This window comes from Mytilus galloprovincialis, chromosome 7 (assembly GCF_965363235.1).
Source record: "Mytilus galloprovincialis chromosome 7, xbMytGall1.hap1.1, whole genome shotgun sequence".
NCBI classification, from domain to species: Eukaryota; Metazoa; Mollusca; class Bivalvia; order Mytilida; family Mytilidae; genus Mytilus; species Mytilus galloprovincialis.
Genome location: NC_134844.1, coordinates 41,493,503 through 41,513,888, shown reverse-complemented (window position 1 = coordinate 41,513,888; position 20,386 = coordinate 41,493,503). Strand labels below are relative to the sequence as shown.

At 31.5% G+C, this 20,386-nt stretch overlaps 1 protein-coding gene across 2 annotated transcripts in view; it reads left to right on the top strand.

The window, feature by feature from the left end:
- LOC143083012 (ligand of Numb protein X 2-like) overlaps positions 1-20,386 on the top strand; it is a 75,855-nt gene that overhangs the window by 48,075 nt on the left and 7,394 nt on the right. For both annotated transcript variants that reach the window (XM_076259120.1, XM_076259121.1), the window contains 9 exons: positions 3,992-4,107; positions 7,501-7,601; positions 8,895-8,978; positions 11,237-11,366; positions 14,363-14,429; positions 14,807-14,837; positions 17,111-17,227; positions 18,220-18,393; positions 19,606-19,728. In XM_076259120.1, coding sequence (XP_076115235.1) covers positions 3,992-4,107; positions 7,501-7,601; positions 8,895-8,978; positions 11,237-11,366; positions 14,363-14,429; positions 14,807-14,837; positions 17,111-17,227; positions 18,220-18,393; positions 19,606-19,728 — 943 coding nt within the window. The remainder of the gene's footprint in view (positions 1-3,991; positions 4,108-7,500; positions 7,602-8,894; positions 8,979-11,236; positions 11,367-14,362; positions 14,430-14,806; positions 14,838-17,110; positions 17,228-18,219; positions 18,394-19,605; positions 19,729-20,386) is intronic.

Genomic DNA, 20,386 nt, shown 5'->3' with positions numbered 1-20,386 from the left:
AAGTAATACTTAGTGCCAAAGTAGCCGAATGTCATCACAAGCGTAATTTAAAAAAAAAGACAAACTACTTTGTCAAGTGTTGTTTGATTAATTAGATATCTCAAGATACACGGCGGCCGACTAAAGTAAAATCAAACACAGTTTGACGTATAATGAGTGATCATATTTTCCTTGTGATTTTTTATATTAAAATTGTCACAATTTTGTTGATAAAAAATATACTAATAGCACTATACTCATTTTACTTATGTTAGTTACAATGTAGTACTCTTATCATATCTGATTTTTTTTATGTAAATGAAATTGCGGTATGATCCTGCAAACTTAACATTTAAAAAAATCGCCCTATGGTTTTCTGATCTTGAAGCGGTTGGCAGGCTTTCAAACTAACAGGAGACCATACGTTTCCTCAATTTTAATGTACAGCTCATCATGGAACTTTCTTAAACAATTAAAAATACGTCATATGTTATATTTCCCCTTTGCTTCAAATATTTTGTTTCGGATTATTTATATCAAATTTGCATATATATGTTTGTAAATACGTGCAATCAAATTAATGATATGGAGGTATTATAAGATTTAGATAATGCAAGGGCGACTACAGATAAATTTGTGTGACTTATGGTTAAGTATCCGAGAGAAAACGTTTCGTAACATGCGTTACCGTTAAAATCAACCAAATTAATTAATACTATGATAGAAATATATTTTTTTCCAACAGTAATACAGCATTTCTGTATAATTGCTTCGTTTTTGCATTTGTTTTGACTCGATTTTTCTACTAGAAGTATCCGTGAATTGAAATTGCACCCATGACCTTTGACCTCGATTTAAAAAAAAATGCACCATAATTTCTTTTGACGACCGGGATATTTAGAAAGTACACATTCTTAGCTTTCCAATGATATATAATTTAGCCGTGTGTTAGGTAGGTGCATTAAAAATGTAAATTTGGCTCTCATATCACTCGCCTATAAGGCTCTTTTTGTAGAATTTGAGGTTTAAATTAAATGCAAGAATTTTGCAATGCTATGCTTTCACAAATTTTTAGGGCAAAATTTAAATGGATCATTTTACTGATATCCGATGACTTATGTCTTGTGGACATCTAGGCAAGGTTATAAATGACTCATCCATGTGCATTTATAATCTGTTAGGTTTCTGGACAGTGATGTTTGTCAGGAGAAATCATCAGATGGCATTAAAACTGCATCATTTTACCTGTAGCTTAAATTCAACTCTATGATTCATCAGCTCTAAATAGAATATTGCCATCAAATCTCATCATGCTCTTGGAGAACAAGATTCTGCTGTAACTGTAAATGAAGAATAAACTTTATCATATATATATTCAATAGAATTATCATTTTAAATTTAAGAATTCTAGTGGCCAAAATTGTAGCTTTTTCATGCTGTCTCCCTTCAATACAATGACTCACAATTTTTTAAATGTCTGTATTATTGAAAGCTTAATGAAAATATGAGGGAAGGTTAAGATATGATTGATCTTTGAAAAGGCCAGGACTAGCTGTGACTTGTTAATGGAAACTGAATAAATGTCCTAAACTATTGAGTCAATGGTACTTAACATTATATAGTTAATTGGCACTGCCAAGTTATATTGTTAGGATTATGGTAGATTTCTGAGACAATGTTGAAAATAATAGTTGATACTGTAAAACATTAGCCATCTGATTGACCATATACAGAAATTGTGTCTAGCTAAATGGCTATTAGTCACAGTCTACTAAGTGCCTTGGAATGGGTTGTCAATTGATATTTTTTCCTTAAAAAGCTGAGAAAAAAAATGTTTTAACGATAATGGTTTAGTATTCAAGACGTTAAAGAACTGAAAGAACCAACTGCCACACAATTTGGAAAAATACCTTGAAAATTTGTCATTTCTTTACTGACCTCAAAAGAGGGGTAGAATTTAGATTTTAAAGACAGCAATCAACAAACAACAAGTCAACAATCTGGGGAAAAAACAAACCATGACCAAAAACAAAATACCAAAAGGACAAATAATAGTCCAGTAAATGCCACACATAACTGTTTGATAATGCAAATGACTACAAAAACAAAGAGAATGAAGCTTAATTAAACTATATTAACATAAATTGAAGTTTCATTTTCAATTTAAGATAATGTGTCTCGGGAGTTACCATACTTATATAATTTGAAAATTTAAAATACAGTTTTGATTTACCATTTTTTAAAGCATCAATTATAGAAATCCAGGAAATTTGATTGAAATTTCTGTATAATTTTACTTTTAAAGTAGCAAAAATTCCATGCGGAAGAAATCTGAGTTAAGTGATTGGAAAAAAAGTTCAATTTCCGTTAATTATTTTAAGCTTTGTTTACCGTTATTGTGAAAAGTCAAGACATCATACTCTTAGAAATATCAATCTTATGTTGTTTAATACAATATTTTTTTAACCTCATGCATGAAATATTATACAGAAATGATTTAGCTCTGTAATTATCAAGCCCATACTGAGACATTGATGATAAACTCAGAAGGAGACTCAATTTTAAACCACTATTCTGTAGCTATTAGATTTTCAAAGTGAGGGACTTTGTAATCGTATTTGTTATACATCCTGTCTTAAGGGGGAAATCAAATTTTAAATGCTTCGTAAACATACATGAAAATAGAACCAATTTTGTTAAGGTGACCTTCAAATTTTCACATGAATAGAAAAGATAATTGATGTCAAATGAAATTGTGATACAATACACATATGCTAGTTGGCATCATTTCTGTAGTAACAAGAGCACTGATCTAATTTACTATACTATATAAGTTTTGCCTGGTACTTTCTGAAGTTCCAATTTTAATGTTTATTCACATGAAAAAAGAACCAATTCTGTTAAGGTGACCTTCAAAATTTCACATGAATACATTACATATTTGATGTCAGAGGAATGTGTTACCATATAAAACCATTGACAATTCTTTTGAACATTCATTATCGCTCAGGGTAAAATATTTATCATAAAGGGCCAACCCGTGGTAAAATCATGATATATGCAAGCCCCCATGAATTATTTCTTAAATATTGCATATATACCAAAAGTTTGAAAACTGTTTAACACATATATTTGATAGTTATGACCTCATTTAAATGTAGGGTTTATATGCACTAGTGCAATATGATATATTATTGCATGCCAATTCAAATTGCATTCTGTATGAAATATGTTGGAAAGCATCCACAAAACTAATTTGTTGAACATTTGTGATTGGCATATTTCAAGTCTTGTGTTTGCAATAACGTTTTTCATGTTATATAATGAGAATTTCTTGAAGCTGTTAAAATTGATTATAATTTATGGAATCTTTGATATATTTGACATTGTTTTGTAAGATGGTCTCCGTAAGGTATAGGTTTGAAGTATGTTACTTCTCTCTTGGTATGTTAAATGTCTTTCATCAGGATTGTTAATGTTTGTAATATATGTCATTCAAAATCTATAATGAAATTTTGAAAGTTTTTTTACAACTATTAACCATGAGTCTCCCATGTTAATCTAATATGATAATCCTCTTGAGAGCAATAATTCAAGGCATGAAGATGCTATGCTTATAAATTGACAGAACTGAAATTACAATTTCAAATTTCTATTGTGTGAAATGTAAACTGTCATTGTCTTTACCAAAACTTGTGTTTATGATCTTATACTCTTATTTGAAGTGATTAACCCCATGGGACCTTTAAGAACTATTGCTTTTGTACAAATTGAATAAAAGTACTGTATGCACTCGCTTATTTTGAAGACATGAACTGTGCTTGCATCATTTGACGACAAGACAAGTGCTACACTTGCACTATTTGAAGATGTGTTGCATGCAATTGCACAATTTGAAAACAAATGCTTCACTTGTACAATTTAAAGACAAGTTCTGCACTTGCATTATATGGACAAACAATTGTTGAAAAAATAGTATCAGTAATGGGTATTTTTCCTTCTGTATTTTCAGATGTCGTGGTGCTGTTACAAGGTGCATTAAGTCCAGTTTAGGTTGTACATTTCAAGGACCCAGGAGTGCCCTACAGAGCCATCTGTGGGAATGCCAGTTTAGAGATCAGGATGGGGGTAAGTCCAGAGATTTTTCAAGAACAGACAACCATTGATTCCTTTACTAACTTAGAGGTTGATTTATGGTGAAACTTATGAGTGGTGAGAACTTGTGGCTAGAACTGTTTCATATACTTTTGTATCTGACCCTAAATTGTACCAAAGTCAAGATTGTCTTTTTTTGATAACCCCTATTAGGTGTGTTTCTTAGTAACACACATGACTAGGTGTGTGTTTTTTTGTTTTTTTTAGTAAAAAAACATAACTGTACCATTGTCAAAGCCTCAAGGGTCTATTTTCTTGCTAAATGTAGGTATATTATTTGATATACTGGAAATGATAGCAGAGGGGGATTTTCAGAGGGGGTATGGGGCTGAACCTTTTTTTGAGTTTCATATATTGTAAATGCATAGACTTTTAATATGGCCCATTTCGTAATATTTTGCCTAGTTTGTGGCCCCATCTTTATCACAGGAGACCAAATGACACAGAAATTAACTATTACATATATAAAGTTTATAAACAACATTAAAATGCTTTGTAACAGTGACTGTTATTTAGTTTAAGTAACTATATTCTTCATTACATAAAAATTAGTCAGTAAGGACACTGTAAGGCTAAAGCAAACTGTGACTGATGAACTTCATTGATGAACTTTGTTAAATGATATACCAAAATGGTATAACTGCTTCATGAACTGTCCTTGGAATACTGTATTTTTAAAGTGTTAAAAAATGACATGCCAAAAAAGTCACATGCTTTAATTTTGTGGTTCATCAATCATTTATAAAAACCTAGATTCTAAAAATAGTTGTTTTTATATACAAATGATTTATCATAGTACTAATTGAGTATGCACTTTTTACAAAAATAAAAATCACATGGCTTAATTAAGTCACATGCTTTATTTTTTTTGTTTCCTCATAAACAAAAGTTAATTCTGAAAAAAAATGCACAATTTTGTTAATGATGCTCTCCTGTTTAACATATTACCATAAATTTAAGTCACAACAGCTAGGAAATAATGTTTATTGTGGTTTGTGTGCCATAAATGGTGTTTTTTGTTTTGGAGTGATATATGATAGAATTTAACATAAGTATCATATCATACACCTCATGGTTTTTACAGTGAGTCAAAAATAGCATGTTATTTAAGTCGCATGCTTTTTGTGTTTCATAGTTTAAAATTTTCTTTATTTAAAAAAAAAAACATGTGTTTTATACTTATCATCTCTTCGAATACATTATCAAAGTATTTAGGTATTATTTTCAAAGTGATAGATTATTCTTAGCAAACAGTATGTTGTGGTATGAGTTTCTTTTACAATGATGTAAAAATTTTGTTTATATTATTTCTAAGAAAGATGATTGAATGCCTTTAAATTGATGGATTATCAAGTAATTATCCAATAAAATGACATTGAGTGATTTAATTTTTTTTTTATAAAACCAAGGATTTGATAGTACACAATACAAATCCTTGATAAAAACTATGACATTGAAATTACATTTTCATAGCATTCATCTTAATTGACATGTAAAAATTTAATATATTTGTTGAGATGTATGATATATTCACTATTTCACTGCAAAACAGAGAGCTTAGGAACACATGACAATTAGCTTATGATACTATATGACTTTAAATAACATTCTTAAAAGATTTATTAATTCTATGAATTTAATTTTTGCAATTAAGGAATTTGAAAATCAAACAATTCAAAAAGGTATCATATCCTATCAAAATTAGTCAGCCAGATAATGACGAATGCCTATGATACATTTATTTAAAAACCAGAAGAACAGCACTAAGATTTTATTGTCTCCCACACAATGTGGTGAGGCAGACATAAATTACAGGGTGTTTTTCTTACTCTTGACTTTACCTTTTGTCCATCTTATCGTGTAAGCCATGTCACTTGTACAATACTCCCAGATTTTTATGATATTTATATCAAATAGATATAAGAAGATGTGCCAATGAGACAATTTTACTCTTCATCCAAGTCACAATTTGTAAAAATAAACCATTTTAGGTAAAAGTACAGTCTTCAAAACGGAGCCAAGGCTCACACCGAACGGCAAGCTATCATGAAAGGGCCCCAAAAATGACTAGTGTAAAACCAACTAGTGTAAAACCAATCAAACAGGAAAACCAACAGTTTAATTTGTATAGAAAAAATGACAAACTAGAAACACATATGAACCACATCAACAAATGACAACCACTGAACATCAGGTTCCCGACTTAGGGCAGGTGCAAACAAATGCAGCTAATTTAAACTTTTTAATAGGTATCAACCTTAACTCTTACCTGAAACAATAGTGTAACATCACAACATAGAAGGACACACTATAAAATATCAAATGGCTTAACTCAATCAAAAGATATATCAACACAAACTATAATTAGGGAACATACACTAAACGCATAATTTTAATCAATAAAATAAGGGGTGAGATATTAAACAATATCAGAAAGACAACCATAACCTTGGACAAAATAAATGCCAAATAAAATAAAGTGCACAGGTTAATGAAAATAATTTTGTTGTAAGGAATACAGTAATGGAATACCGAAATATTTATTACAAAATAAATAGTTTTATTGGTCATAGTACGAGAACAGAAGTAAAAATTTATAGTTATACCAAACACAATTATCAAAGCTGATGCATATTTAAGATAGAAGGATGCGATACATTAACACTTTAAAAATAAGTAAACATTAAAGAACAAAAAAGCAATACAAATTGTATCAACAGGTCAAATAATAAACCTAAAATTGAAACGTCATTCAGAAATGTCTTGAACGATCTAAAAAATGAGAGCTGATCAACAATATTTTAAGAAGAAGTACCCCTTGGAAATAATAAATTATATGTAAAATTGCATTGTAATTAAGTGGTCTCAAGCTTACATTTCTTGTAGTATTGTTATGAAGTTAATTTCAAAGGTTTAAATCTGGAATGTCATACATGTCATGGGCATGTTTCAATGTCAGGGTGGTTAATTTTGTTTGAAGGAGTAAATGTTTCCCTTGAAAATGTAAATTGTACTTGAAATCCATGCCTATCAACTACTTTTACATGAATAGTAGTCCCTTTTCAATATAAACCTTTTGAACGTTGCATTGTATGTGATTTATTTTTAAAGCAGTTAAAAGCCATAGAATAAAAATTATATTGAAAATCACATTGTTCACTATTTATATCTTACATTTCTTGATGGATATGTATGATAAAATTTAAAAGAACCAATTCAATTTTGTTTTTAAGTTATTGCCCTTGTTCTGATTTAAGGTGAGCTGCATGTCTTATTTGATTTGAAGAAAACTTGGAGAACAACTGAGATATTGGAGCATTTTCTGAGTATCTTGATCGTCAGTAAAATCAAATAATTATTTTTCAGGTAAAAATCCTGTTCTAGAGGGTGAGGTGTCGACAATAGAAATCCAAAGATCTCAAGCTGATCTAGGCATCAGTATAGTTGGAGGTTGTGATACTCCTTTAGTAAGTACAATAGAAATCCAAAGATCTCAAGCTGATCTAGGCATTAGTATAGTTGGAGGTTGTGATACTCCTTTAGTAAGTATAATAGAAATCCAAAGATCTCAAGCTGATCTAGGCATCAGTATAGTTGGAGGTTGTGATACTCCTTTAGTAAGTACAATAGAAATCCAAAGATCTCAAGCTGATCTAGGCATCAGTATAGTTGGAGGTTGTGATACTCCTTTAGTAAGTACAATAGAAATCCAAAGATCTCAAGCTGATCTAGGCATCAGTATAGTTGGAGGTTGTGATACTCCTTTAGTAAGTACAATAGAAATCCAAAGATCTCAAGCTGATCTAGGCATCAGTATAGTTGGAGGTTGTGATACTCCATTAGTAAGTACACCAGAATTATTTAGATTTGAAATAATATATTATATCATGTAAATCAAGAGTTTGAATGCCTTGCTTACAAACTTTGTTTGGTTGATTGCTCAGACATTATAATTAAGATTGACACCTATATTCAAAAGGTAGGCAAACTAATTGTTTAATTAAACTAAAGTGTTACTCTGCTTACTTGTGGTATAATTGTCAATAAGACAACTATTTACCAGAGACTACATGACATGGATGTTAACAATGAGCAAAACGGGAACTGTAAAGTCAGCTTTAACAGACCCTGACGTAAAAAAATATGTATGTAACTATTCATATAAGAAAACCAATGGCCTAATTATGCCAATTTTAACAATAAATTAAAATACAAATATTACAATAAGCAACCAACAAAAACAACCACTGACATACAGGCTTCTGACATGGGACAGAAACATAAAGAATGTGGCAGGTTTAAACATGTGAGTTCTCAAACGCCACAACCCCAGACATTGGTGCAACTGCAAAATATTAGAACAAAATAAAAACTGAGTTGAAATGGCTTGACTCTTCATACCGACCGTGCAAGGGCTTTATAGCCAGTCAAGGTCGTTAAAAACTTCAATTTGTTGTTGACTCTTCAGCTTGAAAACAAATTTTAAACAACAACTAACATAAAGACAAAAGACTCAAAATACTGATATAAGTTTACTCGTGGTTCCTGAAAGGCAGCTTCATCTAATAAATAAATCAGATTTCTATATTACTTCTATAAAAATACAGAGATGTGTAGCTTGAACAAGTAAATCAGGGTATTATTAAAGAAGTTGTTCAGAGATTTGAAATTAAGTTACATCTTTCCATTCAAATCTTTGGATATGATTTAAAGTGCTATTGTTGACATTTTATTTTAACTTATAAATTGATATTTTGCAGGTATGTATAGTTATACAAGAAGTCTTTCCAGAAGGTGTGGTAGCTAAAGATGGCCGATTGAAACCAGGAGACCAAATATTAGAGGTAAACATTATTTCAGGAGATAAATTTGTTTCATTGTCCACAAACATTTAATGAAAGGATCAGACACAAGTTTTGCAACTTACAACGTCTTCTCCAAAGATGATTCTACTGAGAGAAAATAGTTAGTACAGTTGTCAATCACACCTCAACATTTAGAAAAATTACAATTTCCACGATCTTTATTTTTATTTCCGAAAAACAAGCATTTTCAGTTTAATACTAATGTTGTTCCATACATGAGGTGTTTTTTATTGGCTTTTAAATGAAAACCATACAAGACTGTGTGAATACAATTAACTTTTCCTGTTAGAATTCATTATGGCAAGGAATTATGGTGTTATTTATAGTGGTTCTGTAATTGAGTATGATTAGAAAACGTTGGAAAATGGGAATGTTTTCTAAAGGCTGCATGGTGATATAAAGATGATTTTGTAGACTTTTTTTCTTTCTTAAAACATGTTGTTTGTAAGTTTTCAAGCTTGAACAAATTAATTTTTATCAATGTACATGCTTGGGTATAATTAAGTAATAACAGCTTTTCTACGAATTTGTTGATTATTAACTGTCCATTTGACATCTCTTATTATCATAACTCTCATAGAATGACACTTTGAATTATTGTGAGTTGAGAAACCCATAATTTGTTTAATTATAAATAATGACTGTGTCAATGATATAGTCAGGATGGCTTCTGATGACAATTAAGAAGTTTGTAACTTGTTTCAGATTGGCTAAAGGTGCATGGCTTTTATTGATATGTTGTTTCACGCAAATTTATAGTAAAATAATGTATTTGTTGCATGCAAATCTAAAGGGAATTCTTTTTTTAGTTTTATTCTCTGGAACATGATATTCCAACTTAAATGATTCATCTATGTGTTTACTTAAAACTGCAATTCTAGAATGATGGAGTGAAGTAAAAATAATTAATGTACTAGTCTGTGTTCCTTGTTCACTGTTCATGATGATTGATTGTTGGTGCTTGGTGCCACTTTCAGCACACTTTGCTAAGACACTGTCTCACTGTGGCCAGTTTTATTGTCAGAGGTAGTCAGAGAGCCTTGTGTGAACCACACTCCTTTCTGCAGGAGCTTGCCTTATTTTGTATTACTGAGAATAACTCCAGTTTAATGTTTTGTTTTATTGATATTGACATTTCTTAGGCAATAACATTACATCAGATGTTCATCCAGAATTTCAAGACTTATAAACATCTCCATATTAGTTTTGAAGACACCACTCAAGTGATAAAAAACATAGAAATGAATACAGGAAAAACCTTGCAACATTGACAAGCATTGCCGTAGTTCCTAGATATAGTATTATTATTTAGTGGAGACGGCACATATCAAATGTTTCACTGCTAAGATTTTATTAAAATTACTATAAAATCTGATGTCTGGGTTTTAGTGTCATATAAATATTGACACTGTCTGTGATGTTTACGCTTAAATCTACAAATGGGAAAATAGTAGTCTGTAACATAAAGGGCTAACTGTTCTAATTATTGATCTGCCTAATTTTATCTTAAAAAAAATATTGATTATTCTGACATGTGAATTCTTTTTAGAATATTGAAATGTTTTGTAGAATTCTGTATTTCAGAAAATAAATTATTGCATTCACTTTTTCCCGTTTTATCTATATCCTTAATCTAGATTTTGTCACCAATCTCTTCCTAGTTGCTTCAATTCTCAGCAAGAATTATTACATTCAATGTCCATACTTTAAATAAAGTTATTGTAAGCATCTACAGGTCACTTTACTGCCTTCAACAATGAGCAAATCTCACACTGCATAGTCAGCTGTGAAAGGTTTTGACACATGATAAATAACTTGAAACAATCCAAATGGTAAAAACCAGTAGGTGGATTTTCAAAGATAAAATAGAAATTTTATAGACAGCAACCTATGAAAACAACATAATTACAGGCTTTATATACAAATGATTCTGGTCAATGTTTTTACATATCAATATATTTCAACTGAAGCATTAAATTCTTAAATAATGTTTTTTGTTTGTGATTGATGAAGATTTGCCCCAGGCAGCTCTACACTATTAGACTGAGCAATAATGTCTTATTAGAACCTTATCTTTCAGGTAAATTGTGACTATCTTACCCAGAATACACACTACCATGCATTGCTCTGCAATCTTAACACATTATAATATTTTTATAGGTGAATGTTGAAAAATTGATCCATGCTGACTAATTTGAGGTCAAGCTATCATTTCACATTATAACCCTATTTTGTAGGTGAATGGCGAAGATCTGACTCAATCTACACACTACCATGCCCAGCAAGCTTTATCACAATATTATCCTGTCTGTAGGGTGACTGTTTATAGAGAGAAGGCAGAGGAAAACAGACCTATAGAAAAAGAAGGTACCCAAAGTTTAATGTTTTTTTCCCCCGCCTACAAGTAGAGGGGCATTTTGTTTTCTGGTCTGTGCGTCTGTTCGTTCGTCTGTTGGTCCGTACGTCAGTTTGTCTGTTCGTCCGTTTGTCCCTCTTCAGGTTAAAGTTTTTGGTCAAGGTAGTTTGTGATGAAGTTGAAGTCCAATCAACTTGAACCTTAGTACACATGTTCCTCATAATATGATCTTTTTGATTTTAATGCCAAATTAAAGTTTTGACCCCAATATCATGGTCGACTGAACATAGAAAATGATAGTGCAAAGTTCAGGTTAAAGTTTTTGACCAAGGTAGTTTTTGAAGAAGTTGAAGTCCAATCAACTTGAAACTAGTACACATAATCCCTATGATATGATCTTTCTAATTTAAATGCCAAATTAAAGTTTTGACCCCAATTTCACAGGCCATTGAACATGGAAAATGCAAGTGGGGCATCCATGTTCTATGGACACATTCTTGTTTTACAGCCAAATTAATCGATACATGATTGGTTTTATACGATCGCAAACAAAAATATTTTTGCGATCGTATATTGGTATCATGTCGTCTTCGTCATCCAAAGACATTTGGTTTTCTTATAATTTCTTCAGTATAAGCAAATAGAAATCTATGAAATTTAAACACAAGGTTTATGACCACAAAATTAAGTTTGGGTTTGATTTTGGAAGTTTTGGTCCCAACAGTTTAGGAATAGGGGGCCAAAAGGGTCCAAGATTAAACTTCGTTTGATTTCATTAAAAATTGAATTATTGGGGGTTTTTTTATATGCTCATCATCCTGTTTTCAAATTGGTCTATAGTCGCCGTCAGCTGAAATTCGTAGCGGTTATCGGTAAAAATAATCTAAACTATCAATCGCGTTCACTCAAGATATAGTTTTTCATATTCCATTCATAAATCGCATAAAGAAAAACCACTACTGACCTACCTTTTAAGTGATCACACTGTAATAATCCTGACCTTCACATTTTCCAGAATATTTTCCATTGTAATTCCGCCATCTTCGTTTCTATGAGGATCATTTGTTTACATATGACATTCGTCACTGTACGCAGATTCCTGAAATGTTCCTTTCATTGATGTGATAAGGTTTCCCGCGCTTTATGCAAATTTTATGAAATTGAACTCCACGGAAACACTTCCGGTAAAAACAATGGCTGATTCCACCATTCAAAATCGTCTATGAAAAAGTGAAGGTCAGGATTATTACAGTGTGATCACTTAAAAGGTAGGTCAGTAGTGGTTTTTCTTTATGCGATTTATGAATGGAATGTGAAAAACTATATCTCGAGTGAACGCGATTGATAGTTTAGATTATTTTTACCGATAACCGCTACGAATATCAGCTGACGGCGACTATACATTAAGGTCCAAAGGGTCCAAAATTAAACTTAGTTTGATTTTAACAAAAAGTGAATACTTGGGGTTCTTTGATATGCTGAATCTGAACATGTCCTTAGATTTTTGATTATGGGCCTAGTTTTCAAGTTAATCCAAATCGGGGTCAAAAGTTAAACTTTGTAAACTTGATTTCAATAAAAATTGAATATATGGGGATCTTTGATATACTGAATCTAACCATGTGTTTAGATTTTTGATATTTGGGCCCTTTATTAAACTGGTCCACATTGATGTCTAAAGGGTCCAAAATTGAACTTTATTTGATTTCATCAAAATTGAATTCTTGGGGTTCTTTGATATGCTGAATCTAACCTTGTATTTAGATTTTGGATATTAGACCATAAAAAATAAAAGTCCAATTCAAATTTTTCTTAGTTCTTAGACCACATTCATTTTGTGTCAGAAACTTATGCTGTGTCAACTATTTAATCACAATCCAAATTCAGAGCTGTATCAAGCTTGAATGTTGTGTCCATACTTGCCCCAACTGTTCAGGGTTCAACCTCTGCGGTCCTATCAAGCTGCTCCCTGTGGAGCATTTTATTCAAGGAGAAATTAAAAATCTCTTTAACAGGGAACAATAGCTATTTTATTTGTTCAATTGGCCAATTCATGTTGCAAAATAAAAAAATAAATACCCAATTGAACAAGTACTGATTCTAGTAAAAGGTTTTATATTTCCTTCACAATGAGTCTTACATTACAAAATGATATTTCAGGCTCATTATCATCAGTGAATTATGGGAAATAATTCTTTTATAATAGTTGATTCCATCAATCATATAACACCAAATCAAATTAATCAATTTAATCTGGAGGCTCACAATATATGTATGAAAATGGTTAACAAAATGTACCAAGGAGTTTGCAGAGTTATGTCTCTTACAGAAGTTTACCTTCTCAAATCTCTATGCATGTGAAGCTTTGTGTGTGTTAAAGTTTAGGTTTAAAGATGTCTAGCTGCTTCTGAAATGCAGCTTGCATTGGTGGTTTCAGACATAACATTTATATCTTGTAGCAGTTCATAGATTTTTCAAAGTTCATTCATTAGGAAAAGTTTTTAATATGGGCAAATAGAGATCCACATATTTCTAATTTACATTTGACCAAAGTTCAAAATGTAATGTTTATTTTTGAACTTTTGACAGATTTGCAATATGATTTCCTATAGTATGAAACTGAGGAGATGTGGTATGATTGCCAATGAGACTATCCACCAAAGCTAAAATGATGTTATTCTAAGCAATTATAGGCTTACGCCTTCAACAATAGATATACAATCTTATATGAATATTTTTGTTTTGGAACAATGGGGAAACAATTCAAAATTTGTATTTGTGAACATGTTTAATTCTGATATTGTGATATATTAAAGCATTTAAAAACGTCACAATATTCAAACGTCATGCCAAACCATTGCACTTCAGCGAAAAGACCATTGTACTTCGGTGTGGACCATCGCACTTCAGCATGACCATCATACTTCAGCGTCCCCATCACACTTCCGAGTCCTACATATATAGATAATAGCAACATATTGAAATCTATTTTATTGTCTTTCTTTAGAAATATTGAAGATAACTCTGACCAAAGAGAAAGGAAAACAGCTTGGTATTAAGCTAGTTGGAAAGAGGTAAGCTATAAAGTAAAAACAAAAATAAATGAAGAATTTGAACAGTGATAATTGATAATTTTTATACAAATTTGGGGGTGAAGATTGAATGAAAGGCATTTAAAACTTTTATATCTGGCTTTATAGCTATATCTGCCAGGCCTCATCACTTACTTTTGAGAGTTCACACAACATAGTACAGTAAGTTCAACATTCTTCAGATCTTATGCATTTGTTTGACGACATCAAAAACATACCACTATATTCAAATGACCAACATCAACAGGATATGGGTTATCATGTGACTAAAAAAGAAAGAATGAAAACAAAGAAATTAAAAAAAAAACTAGAAATCTACCAAATAATGAAAAAATACAGTATGTTTTTTTAATTTGCAGGAATGGTACAGGAGTTTATATTCTTAATCTAGTAAGTAAGGGTTAACGAAGTTTTTAGACGACCGCAAAATTTGAAAAAAAAGAAAGGTTGGGATTGATTTTGGGAGTTTTGGTTCCAACAGTTTAGGAATTAGGGGCCAAAAAAGGGCCCAAATAAGCATTATTCTTGGTTTTCGCACAATTTCTTTAGTATAAGTAAATAGAAATCAATGAAATTTAAACACAATGTTTATGACCACAAAAGGAAGGTTGGTATTGATTTTGGGAGTTTTGGTCCCAACAGTTTAGGAATAAAGGGCCCAAAGGGTCCAAAATTAAACTTTGTTTGATTTCATCAAAAATTGAATAATTGGGGTTCTTTGATATGCCGAATCTAACTGTGTATGTAGATTCTTAATTTTTGGTCCCGTTTTCAAATTGGTCTACATTAAGGTCCAAAGGGTCCAAAATTAAACTTAGTTTGATTTTAACAAAAATTGAATCCTTGGGGTTCTTTGATATGCTGAATCTAAAAATGTACTTAGATTTTTTATTATGGGCCCAGTTTTCAAGTTGGTCCAAATTGGGGTCCAAAATTAAACTTTGTTTGATTTCATCAAAAATTTAATAATTGAGGTTCTTTGATATGTCAAATCTAACTGTGTATGTAGATTCTTAATTTTTGGTCCCGTTTTAAAATTGGTCTACATTAAAGTCCAAAGGGTCCAAAATTAATGTAAGTTTGATTTTAATAAAAATTGAATTCTTGGGCCTCTTTGATATGCTGAATCTAACTGTGTACTTAGATTTTTGATTATGGGCCCAGTTTTCAAGTTGGTCCAAATCAGGATACAAAATTATTATATTAAGTATTGTGCAATAGCAATAAATTTTCAATTACACAGTATTCAGCAATAGCAAGAAATCTTCAATTGCACAGTATTGTGCAATAGCAAGAAATCTTCAATTGCACAGTATTGTGCAATAGCAAATATTTTCAATTGCACAGTATTGCACAATAGCAAGAAATATTTAATTGCACAATATTGTGCAATAGCAAGTAATTCCAATTGGATTTCAATTGGAGTTATCTTTCTTTGTCCAGAATAGTAGTTGAATCAACTTAAATCATTGTTTTATACAATATACAATGTATATTCACTTTTACTACCAACTGATAGATTAAAACAATCTTTACCATTTAGTGATAACAAGCACTTTTTTTACATTTTAATATTTTATGATGTATTTAAATGAGTAGTTATTGTTGTAAACTTCATTAGAAATTTGAATTGAGATCAGTTTTGAAATAAGGGAAAGGGGGATGTGAAAAAAAAATTGGGGGGTCAATTTTTTTCATTTCAGATTTCATAAATAAAAAGAAAATTTCTTCAAACATTTTTTTGAGAGGATAACTATTCAACGGCATAGTGAATTGCTCAAAGGCAAAAAAAAATTTTTAAGTTCATTAGACCACATTCATTCTGTGTCAGAAACCTATGCTGTGTCAACTATTTAATCACAATCCAAATTTAGAGCTGAATCCAGCTTGAATGTTGTGTCCATACTTGCCCCAACCGTTTAGGGTTCAACCTCTGCGGTCGTATAAAGCTGCGCCCTGCGGAGCATCTGGTTGTATAAATAAAATTGTTAATGGAAATGGGAAATGTGTCAAAGAGACATCAACCCGACCAAAGAGTCGAAAACAGCCAAAGATCACTAATGCATCGTCAATACACCAAGTAAATCTTGCAGCTGGAGGCGTTATACAGCTGGCCCTTAACAAAATTATGTACAAGTTCAGTGGTAATGAACTTCATACTAAATACCTGAATATATAAAATATAGATAGTTAAAAAGTAGACTATAAAATATTTAGAATAACCTAGATTATATAAATGAAGTGTATATGTTTAGTTTAAACATATTTATTTATAGTGGATTGGGAAACAAATTTGCAACTTATATTAATCCCTTTCCACTTTGCGGGTGCGAGTGCTGCCTTGTAGCGGCATTAGCCTGCTCTCGAAATCTACAAGGGTGTCTTTAACGTGCAAGAAATGGCTCTCTCTTAACACGGGTCAGTCATTTATCATCCCCTTCTGACGGACTATCATCATGTATGTTGCTGTGAAGTCAAAACAACTATGACATCTTTTTTATGACAAGTGTTCAAAGAAAATATTCATTCATAGAACAAAGATATTTGGTTAATATAAATGATCATTTTTAAAAGACTTTCAGACATTTCTATTTGATTTGTGATAAACTGAACCTTTATATCTTCTTACTTTATTTTAATAATATATACTGATATATTTCTAGGTCCCAGATAGTTTAGCAGCACAAGATGGTCGGTTAACACCAGACGATAGAGTGTTAGAGATTAACGGTAAAGATGTGTCGTATGGTTCTCAGGAAGAAGCTGCTCAAGTCATACAGGTTAGAATTTATCCCCTACTCAATGCCTTGATTGGGACATAGAAATGCTGGGTGCCCCTCTGTCCATTCAGTCTTGAGAGTGCTCTTACATTTACAATATCTTGGACTTGTTCGAATAATCAGTTCCGATCGAGAGTTATTCCCCATGGTAATATTATTTATGTTAAATATTGCATCGTTAGTGCTCTCACATGTACAATTCTTGACAGATTTTTATGAAATTTATATCATATGTTTATATCAGCTTGTCTTGAACATGTTTGAAAATCAGAACTGATCAACGTGTTTGAAATCAGAACTGATCAAATATTTTTATTGAGTAATGCCACTTGAAAATATTGATTATATTGGAAATTGCATGCATTTGCTCTAAAGCCCATCACTTTTCTAAGCTATTTATAAAAGGCTGGAAAGAACAACAAAAAGTGGATGTTTTAGTTATTGCCCTTATTCCTTGTATAGTTAGAATATGTGCAAGGCGGGTATTTTTCTACACTGTTCTCTTATCATTTTTGAGGTAAAAAATTTAAAAATTATAATTGAAATATGTAGTGAATAGTTAAGAAGAAGTTTATGACCAATCTCTTGACTAACCACTTATTATTATTCACTCATACACCATTTGTGAATCAATGTTTTGTTTGGTCACTCATTGGATATTGTATGATGATCGAGTTTTTTGGGATTAGTTATTTTAAAAATATCGAAATAATGACTTACCAACACATCAATCCACAAATGTGTGAAGGACATTCATGCAAATATCCTTGATATTTGATTATTATTTGCATATTTTTTTATACTTGAATTCTAGTATTTTTTCCTCTTATTACATTAAAGTAAATAGAAAATGCAACATACTAGGTCTTTTCCTGCAAATTTTGCCTCGTTTTGATGCAATTTCATTGACATCACTTATTGTTGTATGACATCAGGGGAGTGAAATAACAAGATGTAAACAGGACTGTATTCTATGTATTTATATATTGTAGATATGTGAAGATAAAGTGCAATTTGTGATATCAAGACGGAGTCGTCCACAGACGCCAGATCTGATACGTTCTACCTCATGTGAAAGTTCTGCTAGTACGGCTAATTCTGAATTTAGACCAGAAAAGTTTTTACAGTGTCATATGTGTAGAGAAAAACTTGTTACTGTCACAAAGGTCAGTGGTTTGACATGTTGGAGTATATCAGTCCATACCTGCCAACTTTTCAAAATGCCCATGGGGGTTTTGCGTGCAAGATGGCTGTCATAGTTCTAAAAAACCTTCAAGGGGGCCTTCAAATACATTTAAATGTTGTTTTTTGGCTTCTTCATACTTTTATAAGCCTCATGTCATTTTACAATTAACTTTTTGTTTAAAATTGTGGACATATTGCTCTTTCAAAATTTCAATTTGGGAGCCTCCATGGCGGAAATCCCCAACAAATATTGACAGTTGGCAGGTATGTATCACACCTCTGTGCAATTTGGAGGGGTGGGGGATGCATGGCGTCCAACTTTTCTCTTATGATGTTGTTGCTTAAAAGAAGACATAAAACAGTTATTTTTTCCCCAAATTACACTGATTGTAAACTTAATTCTACTTCTTTAAGTTGCTCTTACTTGACAGAACTCCAGAATGTACAAAGTCTTTCAGTAGAGAAGTTAATCTGTCAAAAGCTACATACTCTAGAGTCCAAAGTTAATGATATGAAACATTAATTGACAAATAAAAATGATTAATTATTATTGTGAAAGAACATTTATTGTTTATATAAGTTTCTTATTTAATGATTTTATGATAGCCTCGTGTGTTGGAACATTGGCTTTACACATAAATATATTAATATGCAGCGTTTCAGCTAAGGATATAAAGTTTTAAGAATGAAAAAGACTTTGATCATAATATGTGTTGGACGAGGGCAACATCACCTCTTGCATGGAACAACCACATTAATGATTTAACTCAATGTGTTGGTTCTTTGATAAATTTTCTAATAGGAACTTGAGCTTAGACTGTCAAATAATTAGAATTTTATTTAATAATTTAATTTACAGAATATGAAACTTTAGTTATGAAATAATTTTACAGTTAAAAAGTTTTTGAAAAATAAAAATAAAAAGAGATGTAAGGTAAACTTCAAAGAGAATGCAACCCAAGGCTTCAAACAGGACAAAAAACATCTACAGGTCAACATGCAGTCCTGAACAATAGCCAAGAGTGGAAAATATATTGATAAACTAAACAGAAATTATTAAAGAGAACAGTCATGAACACTAAATTGTATAAAGGCACAACAATATTTATATATAACCCAGGACAACATCTTTTGGCGTTCCTGGCTAGGGTCAGGTGCAATCCTATCAACAATATATTTGATTTGCCTTGCAGGATCCAACAGAAACTCTAGGTATAAGTGTAGCGGGAGGGTTAAGTAGTCCTAGAGGTGATACACCTATATATGTAACAAATATAAATCCAAATGGTTGTATGGGCAGATCTAAACAGGTCAAGGTACGTAGCACTTGTAACTAGCTTAATGATTTACCAGCCATAAAATGATAGCTATCTATGTTTACCTTACAAATATGAATATATAAAAAAGAAGATGTGGTATGATTGCCAATGAGACAACTATCCACAAAAGACCAAAATGACACAGACATTAACAACTATAGGTCACCGTACGGCCTTCAACAATGAGCAAAGCCCATACTGCATAGTCAGCTATAATAGGCCCCGATAAGACAATGTAAAACAATTCAAACGAGAAAACTAACGGCCTTATTTATGTAAAAAAATGAACGAAAAACAAATATGTAACACATAAACAAACGACAACCAATGATGCCTTTTTGTCGAGCCTTCAACTTTAGTCGAAAAAGCGAGACTAAGCGATCCTACATTCCGTCGGCGTCGGCGTCGTCGTCGTCGGCGGCGTCCACAAATATTCACTCTGTGGTTAAAGTTTTTGAAATTTTAATAACTTTCTTAAACTATACTGAATTTCTACCAAACTTGGACAGAAGCTTGTTTATGATCATAAGAAAGTATCTAGAAGTAAATTTTGTAAAAATAAAATTCCATTTTTTCCGTATTTTACTTATAAATGGACTTTGTTTTTCTGCGAGGAAACATTACATTCACTCTGTGGTTAAAGTTTTAAAATTTT